This window comes from Cottoperca gobio, chromosome 17 (genome assembly GCF_900634415.1).
Source record: "Cottoperca gobio chromosome 17, fCotGob3.1, whole genome shotgun sequence".
Classification (NCBI taxonomy): domain Eukaryota; kingdom Metazoa; phylum Chordata; class Actinopteri; order Perciformes; family Bovichtidae; genus Cottoperca; species Cottoperca gobio.
The window spans coordinates 8,126,019-8,134,924 of NC_041371.1; the positions used below are offsets into that span (position 1 = coordinate 8,126,019).

An 8,906-nucleotide genomic window follows, 5' to 3' on the forward strand; every position below is an offset into this window, starting at 1 on the left:
AAAATTGAGGGATTGTGGTACCCATTTCCTCAGTGGCCTCAACATTGAACTCATCATGACCCCTTTCTGACTCTCTCATCTCATCCTTTGAAACACTGATGTGGTACTCCAAACCTCTGGAGGGTAATGGGTGCTGCCTTTACAGTTGCAGATGAGAGGTGGAGAGAGGAGGCAGACACATGGACAAAAGAGGGATTAAATGAGATTCTCTTTGGGAAAGAGCATAGAGGGAATTTATAGAAAAACATATTTCAATGCAATATGGATACTATAGGTGTATATATACACACACACACACACACACACACACACACACACACACACACACACACACACACACACACACACACACACAGTATGACACCCAGAGGTCTCCTATGTGAAGTGAAGAAAACATTTTTGTGAAGAGGATGAAAAGAGGGTTTGGGCTTGTTATCTGTTGAAATCAATGAACAGATGTATATGAAAATAATTCATCAATAGACTGTAGTCAGGGGGATTTCTTCTGTGGAACATAATGACTCTTGAATAAAATGAAGTGTATTTTGTAGCAGCAGGACATGCAAGGTGAAATATGTAGGAGACTGGATTCTGTGTGAGTCAAACCTCAACATTTCTATTTCAACATGAATTCCACATCTAACCAAAAATAGAAATTATTCTCATGTATCTTAGTTTAATTGAATCAAGGATCATTAAACACTATTAAAAAAAGAAAATTTAATGATTTGTTCACATGCTAATTAAAAAGACTCATCGCAAATGCAGCTTCCGCTCTGCTTCCCCGTTCCTCCGCTGTTTCTCCTTCGCTCTTCCTGCATGCTCTACAGCTCTATAAAAGCACAAGAGCTCATTAGCAAAACCTCACACAACTTCGAGAGTGGTTTCTTGAAACAAAAGCTGATTAAACTTCCTTTTAGCTTATTAATGACGGGTGATTAACTACAAGGCTGGATGCACAGGACGCCATTTGAAAGGTGGAGGCTTGACTCCTGTTGCAATTAGGCCACCCACAGTGTTTTAGAAGTTTAGAAGAGGTCAACATTGACAATCTGGCTGGGTGAGTGGAAATGGGCAGGTTATACACTGCAGGGCTGAAGAGGGAAAGTGGAAACAGGAGAGCAGGTGAAAGAGAGAATCAGCTGATAGGTGGGAAAGTCTGAGGGCATCAGGTGGTGATTGACAGAGAGGCAGAATGTCACATATTCTGCCTTAGTCCTGTTTCTCCCAATGTGGGCCTATCCAATCCGAAACACTCCCGACCCGCTCTCACTCTGTTTACACGTTCGTGTGGAGGGTCCATTTTAAGTGCCATCCAAAATCAATTAGCAGTGAGTGTAAGTGGGTTAGTGTATAAAACCCTCCAACAGAGAGTCAGCTCCATGCTGACTTAAGCAGCTGTCCTCACTGAACACGTGCAACGCTGTTTTGTGTCGTGGAACGCACTAACATTTACTCGTAAACTGCACAAACTAAGATAGACATTTAATATTGCCATACAGACAATAACAACGTATAGGTTACATTGTAGCTAGGATCAAATATCCCCTTGTCTCGTCTAGAAAACGGTAGATGTTTTGATTTGACAAGGTTGAAATCACATTTGCGTTAACATAATATATGTGTAAATCATGTGGCTCTGTTTTACCGTCTTTTGCAGGTGACAGTCCAAGCCACCTGTATCACTCTGACAGCTATGAGCGGGGACCGCTGCTACGTCACAATCTACCCTCTGAAATCTCTCCGCCACCGCACCCCGAGAGTGGCCATGATTGTCAGCATCTGCATTTGGATTGGTACGTCCTGCTCGTTTCATGAAAATGACTCTCCCACCATTGAGTCAATGAACGATTAGGACCAATTGTATATTAAGTAGGTAAGGGAAAAAGCGTTCATGATCTCAACTACTTCAACTAACACGGTTTCTCATCCTTCTCAGGTTCCTTCATCCTGTCCACCCCAATATTAATTTACCAGCGTATTGAAGAGGGTTACTGGTACGGCCCGAGGCAGTACTGCATGGAGAGATTTCCCTCAAAGTCACATGAGAGGGCTTTCATCCTCTACCAGTTTATTGCTGCCTACCTGCTGCCTGTCCTCACTATCTCCTTCTGCTACACTCTGATGGTGAAGAGGGTGGGCCAGCCTACCGTGGAACCTGTAGACAACAACTATCAGGTATGGACAGGCTTTGTTTTGCGCTTAATTGCAATTGCACGACTTAGCTTTGACTTCAAGCCCTCCTTATTGTCAACTAATTAAAAGTTTAAAAGCTCTTCTCTACATGTTGGCACTACCTGTCCTTTTATAATACGTGTTATCTTTCTTTGATGTTGGAGGTCTTTAAGAGCAGCTTTCTTTTAAGAATCATTAAGTAATAGCAATGGATTAAATGTCTAAAGTAAAAGGTGTCGCTCATAACAAACCTAATTATAACCCAAATATGCAGTTCCCTTTAGCTCTATGGGGGTTTCTTTCAGTGTCTTTTAGTTCATTGTTTTAGTTGTACAGCTTGCAACTTCTGTGTGTTGGTTGATCCTCACCACTCTGGGTTTTCCAGTGTTAAATGTATAAAAAAGACTATATGCTACCTGCTCAGCACCAAATGACACGTAGACAACGTTAGTGACTAGCCCGTGAACATTTAGCATTTAGCATGAGCCAGATATTTCCCTGAAAGCTGACAATGAGAGTGAATATTGAACTTATATTCATCAAGTGGCCAGAAACATCCTGACAGACGCACGACTCTGAATGAACAATAATGTTGCTCTGTTTGCTTATAAATATGATTTTAACCCTCTTTCTACCAACATACTTTACATACAAGGACTACCGAGTGTCCCTGGGACCCCAAGAATAAACTACAGTCAGAAACAACCATCATAGATAATGTTCACTTGCTTGTAACTAATGTCATATGAAGAAAGAGAAAAACGGATTACTCTTATTTAAACAAAGTAGCAGATATTTGCATATTACGTAAAACGAAAATAGACAGAGCACATGAGCAAATCTGTGTTAGGATACATACAATCTTCTAATTATAATCCTGCTCAATAACATATAGAAAACGTAAACTTAATTACTTACTTATAATTTAGCTTTTAGAAACAAGAAACTAAAAGCTGCTATACCAGAACCTCCTGCAGGTGTCACTATTCGCCCTAAACTGTCCAGTACACTGAACAAGCCTGCATTCATCTCCTCTCCTCTTCTCCTCTTCAGGTCAACCTCCTGTCTGAGAGAACTATCAGTATCAGGAGGAAAGTTTCCAAGATGGTGGTAGTAATTGTCCTCCTCTTCGCCATTTGCTGGGGTCCCATCCAGATCTTCATCCTCTTCCAGTCTTTCTATCCCAACTACCGGCCCAACTACGCCACATACAAGATCAAGACGTGGGCCAACTGCATGTCCTACGCCAACTCTTCGGTCAACCCCATAGTTTACGGTTTCATGGGAGCCACCTTCCAGAAGTCCTTTAGGAAAACCTTCCCATTTCTGTTCAAGCACAAGGTCAGAGATAGCAGCATGGCTTCCAGGACGGCCAACGCTGAGATCAAGTTTGTTGCTGCAGAGGAAGGCAACAACAACAATGCAACAAATTGAATCTGACAATTAAAAATAGCAAGGGGTGATATTAGTGTTTGTATCCAGAGCAATCTCTGCAAGAAGACAATTAAAGTAATGAACGTATTCTAGCCATGGGTTCATTGTGTGAAAGTCTTCATAGAGCAACTGGCTCATTGCAAAAGGACACAATGTGTTTGGCAGACATGTTTTAGTTTTGTTAATGAATACAACTCATTAACACATTGGTGTGGGGAACACAGACTCATAATACAGATGGACACTAACAGTGTTTGGCATAATATGTTACCTGCTTGACTGCCAAGGCCAGGCAGCGTTGGCACATACCATCATCCATCGAGCTGCCAAACACCATAGCCAGATAACAGAGGACCGACGAACACTTCAGATGACGAGAGAGGGAATGTTTGCCTGGAAGCTGCTGACATGAGTCATAATCCTTGTAAGATCATGGCCGACAAGGTCTGCAGCTTTGCTATAAACTATTCAGCATTTGGACAGCTGATGATATTATGTATTCTAAGACATGAGACATGTGCTTTGGAAATGACCTAAGGGGGGAATGTGCATTTTGAATGGACAATTAATACACAAGAACAGATGCCTGTGGACATGTTTTGTTTTCATTAATGTGGCTGAAATGAGTTTGTATCACTGGAGAGAAAGAGGATAATCTTTTGGTATCTGCCATTCTGGGTAAAGGCTAACGCTATTCCATTTGTTAAAGGAACAGTGTCATATTTCGCCTTCTTGAAGAGAGTTACATGAGAAGATTGTGACCGCTAGAGCCATGGGGTGATTAGCTTAGCTTAACATAAAGACTGGAAGCAAGGGGGAAACTGTTGCTTGGCCCTGTCTAAAGTTTTTTTTTTTAAATATCCCGACCAGCAACTCTGAAGCTCATAAAGCAGCACATACCGGATTTGTTTAATGAGGCTGTTTTTCATCAAGAAATAGTCGCAGCACACATGAACCTTTCATCTTTCTCCCCGTCATTTCTTGTAATTATTCTACTGTCTAAAGGCATAACAATTAAAAAATACTATTTCTAAACTTTAGACAGAGCCAAGACAGCTCATTCCCCATATGTCAGCCTTGCTTATGTAAGATATATAGATCATAGAGGAGTTATTGTAATCAAGAGTTTGCAAGTTGTAATAAAGACTATTTTATTATCTCACTTGGCACTTAATAATACCGAAAGTGCGTACTCGAATGTAATTTAAGCCATACTTCATTTATGCGGTGTTATATTTCACAGTGATTTTAATCCTCAAAAGATCAACTGTATCTGTATCTGCATCTCAAAAATAGAACAGGATGTTTGTTTTTTTGTTTTTTCTCCACAGTAACAGTTAGCTCAGGATAACACAGGGTTAAAGTTTATTTTTGGTGAGAATCCAACGAAACAAAGCCAGCATCCAACTGAATGTGAGTTTCTCTGCTGCGATGAATGTGATGAGTGGGAGCTGGCTGAAGCAGAGGTTACGACCGGTGAAGCATGGACAGCGTTTGCCCTTCTTTTGTGTCCCGCACAAAAACATTCACACCTTCCTCAATACATTTGCACGCTGTAGAAACCTGCACAAACACAGGCATGCACTTTCACCAGGTACGTCCAGGTGTTGTTTCCCCGGTATCAGTTGCCACATCTTTGAAAAACACCCTTGTATGATCTTGTCAGGAGAACTCAATTCTAAAAGGTGGAGGTGACCCGTATGGCCTGTTCCCTGTTTTGAAAAGAGCATTTTGAAAGAAGACTTGTTTAGGGAGCAGCTGTCTGTAGATGAAAAAACAGCCTGTCATTGTTAATACATCTACAAAACCTCTGCCAGCTCATCACTTCTAGATGCAGTACTTTTCTATCTATCCCACACAGTGACATTCAAAATCAGGACTTCATAGAAAATCTGCTAATGCAATTCTCATTTGAATTTTAGATACTGTGGGACTTGCTGTCGTCAGAGCTCAGTTTGAATTACATAAAGATGTCTTGAAAGAAAAACCAGAGGGCTTTTGGCTGCCATGATTAGCCATACATAGGTTACATATTTGTGGTCTCATTATTTCAGAAAGCATTTGGGCCGCAGTTTTCAAATCCATGGCCACCTTAATATAACATTTATATCTACCCCTTCAGTTTCAACACGTCTGTGTCCCTTGTAGCCACGCAACTTAAAAAGTGTTTACTGTTGCTGAAAAAAGCACCTTGACTTCAATTTCATTTAAATGAGTTGCTCTGCTTTAACAGGAAGTGATATGACCTCCATCTATAATCATAATCTTTGCTCAGTTTTATCTGCAAATTCAACAGTGAAGTGTGAAGTGCATCGCGAAGCCTTTTTTATTTTGTATCTGAGTGCCTCTGTAAAACATGTCTTAACATATTTAATGTAATGCTAATGAATGGCTGTTGCTATTTAATATATGCTTAGTGTGCTGCATTTCTTCCATAGAGAGTAATGTGCATTCATAAGAACTGAGGTCATCAATAATATGTATGTTTCCTGCTTTTCATTGAGAATTCTCTTGTATCTATTATCCTGACATTGTGATTCTGCTACATGTCTGTTCTGGTTGTTCTGAAATATCAATGATGATTTGATCATTTCTCAGGGTTATGTAAAAACATGTCAGTAGTAAGTTTAAATTGAACTGTTGAACGGAGGGAATAAGGTAATTGAACAATTGGGACTGCTACTCATTTTGATGGTGCAATACCATACAAATAGAGATGTTGCTGTTGTAGATCACTGGATTGCGTCATATTAGCTGAATTCAAGCTTTAGATTTGTGCTGTGAGTCAACTGGAAACAATGTTTTTCTTTCTCGTCGACCATTACACAACAATTAAGACTCGTCTGCTTACTGGTTGATTTTTCCCGACTGAGTAAAATATTACTAGTCTATTTAGCAAATCAATTGTCTGCAGTCAAATTTGTGTGTGTGTGTGCGTGTGTGTGTGTGTGTGTGTGTGTGTGTGTGTGTGTGTGTGTGTGTGTGTGGTTTGGGTATTCATGGTACCCAGAGGATGAATTGCAACAACTTCGGTGATCCTCTGACTTTTCATCTAGCATCATAATCAGGTAAAAATTTGAATGTGTCCAATAGTTTGATAATAACCAAATACCTGCAAAACAAGCATTTCCATCAGCCTTATCTGTACTTTGTGTTGAGTGCTAACTAGCAGATATTAGAACACTAACACCATAAACTAAGAGGGCGAACATAGTACAAATTAAATGAATGTCCTATTGTACCTGATAGAAAACGTAACAAAAGCACACACACTCACAATTACTGATTTTCAGATGCAAAATGTAACAAAACAAAACAGACAATAAGGCGACAATGACTCACCATTCCTGAACAGAAGATCTGCCCACGCTGTGCAACAATGTACATGGTGATGATGACCTTAATAACAACCACTTGTCTAAACTCCATTGTCAACTGTAGCAATGAAAAACACATGCACAGTGCAGGCGACTTTACACCGTTCAGAGCCGGCTTGAGCTAAATAAAGGCTGCAGGAAACAGAAAGAAGAATGCGGCAGGCTTCACTAAAAAGGATTAAGCCAGTAACACAAAGGCCAAAGGGTTCTCATGTACACTTATTGTACTCATTGTGCACTCCTCTATGAAACCTCTCTTAATGCTGTTATGTTGGATACTACAGCTTTTCTGAATACATACATGCACACGCAACATGTATATAGAGTATGATGACTAGTTTCCAAAGTAAAAGCTTAAATACTTTTTGACCTCAGTGCAACTGGTAACCTTTGCTGCAATCATGTCATGTCATTATTATCTTTAAGACAAGTTTCCAACTTTAAATAGTGACATCACAACCATAAAACATAGTCTACCTGTGATTCAAAATGAAGACAACTACGGATTGTTTCGTCGCCAAGAGAAATGGCGCGGTGACATCTGTCTCCAGCCCTGAAAGGCCCGGCCCCGACCGCTACAACACCTGTCTCGCCTGTCCCCCGGGAAGATACCTAATCTTACACAACATCCTCTGCGGGGATGGCCCCATCTGACTCTGAGAAAAGAGCCAGAATGTAGCATATACAAAAAAAAACAAATTACATGCTTTTTGCAAAGAATGGCTGGTCCAATTTCCAGGGATCAGAAATGAAAAGAGTGCCGTCAAAGAATGGCTGGGAACAGTGGGTTGCTGTCAGGTCATTACCGTGCCGAATTGAAATGTAAAAAGCACAATGTCTCTGAGAAAGACGCCAAGTCCCATGACAGGTAGCAGCAAACCGAAGCAAATAGAAAAACACACCAGTGCAATCAATATAAAAAGTAAGTCTGGAGCCTTGAACACAGAAGTGAAGAAGTGTAAAAGCCCAGAGTTTGCGTTCATGATAATTAAACCCAATTTCTATGGATATTGTAACTGCTATTGCTATATTGTAACTATTGTACCCCCCCCCCCCCCCCTCTCCTTTCCAACACTGGAATTAGGGGCTGCGTCCGACAATTAATTTACCCTTTGAAACGGACAATCTGACAATAACGCCCACTGTCTGCAATAATCAGATAAGAGAAATTAAGATGTAAAATAAAAGCAAATATAGAAATATTATTAAAAACAAATTGTAAAAACTGTTAGAATCATTCAAATTCAAATAAAACAAGAAAAATAAATATACAAAAAAAGGAAATACAATAAAAATATGATAATATATGTACAAGTATATCTAAACTAAGTATTTCACAGTATTGCGCAGAAATGTGCAAAACTGTCACAGATTATGAGGAAGTGGCAGGGTGGGCAACAACAACACCCTTTCATTCAACTAGTTTGTTTCAAGTTTCCCCAGCCTTTACTTCTCAATGCTGATGAAACATAGGGAAGCTGGTGAGCCAGGATTTTCCTTATGACATTTTGTTTTCATGTTATTCTCATTACTAGGTTGTGTCACAGTTGCTATGGCTCAAGAATCTGCACCTCGATGTGGGTGCGGTCTTTTGTCCAGCTGTGTGGGATTACAACAATGATCTAATTTTAATTAGATCATTGTTTTATATACAACACAATGTCTTGATTGTGTTGTAAATGTATATACAGCAGTGTCCAGCTGTACGATTCTACTCATGTTCAGAGGAAAGCCTTTTTTACTTTAAAACTTGTCTGCATATGTGAATAACTGGGCTAATAAAAGACAACATTCATGTACGTCTATACCTTTAGATTATCCATACTGCTTTTTCCTCAGTATATCCCCATGATGGGGATTCATTTCTGCATTTATATTTGTATAAATATATAATATATCTACTCTAAATCATACATCCGT

The 8,906-nt window shown here is 39.8% G+C and overlaps 1 protein-coding gene across 1 annotated transcript in view; it reads left to right on the forward strand.

Moving 5' to 3' along the window:
- The window catches only part of kiss1ra (KISS1 receptor a), a 16,818-nt gene extending 10,368 nt beyond the window's left edge, over positions 1-6,450 (forward strand). The window contains exons 4-6 of the mRNA XM_029453869.1: positions 1,661-1,796; positions 1,940-2,178; positions 3,229-6,450. Coding sequence (XP_029309729.1) covers positions 1,661-1,796; positions 1,940-2,178; positions 3,229-3,609 — 756 coding nt within the window. The 3' untranslated portion in view covers positions 3,610-6,450. The remainder of the gene's footprint in view (positions 1-1,660; positions 1,797-1,939; positions 2,179-3,228) is intronic.
- The last annotated feature ends 2,456 nt before the right edge of the window (positions 6,451-8,906 follow it).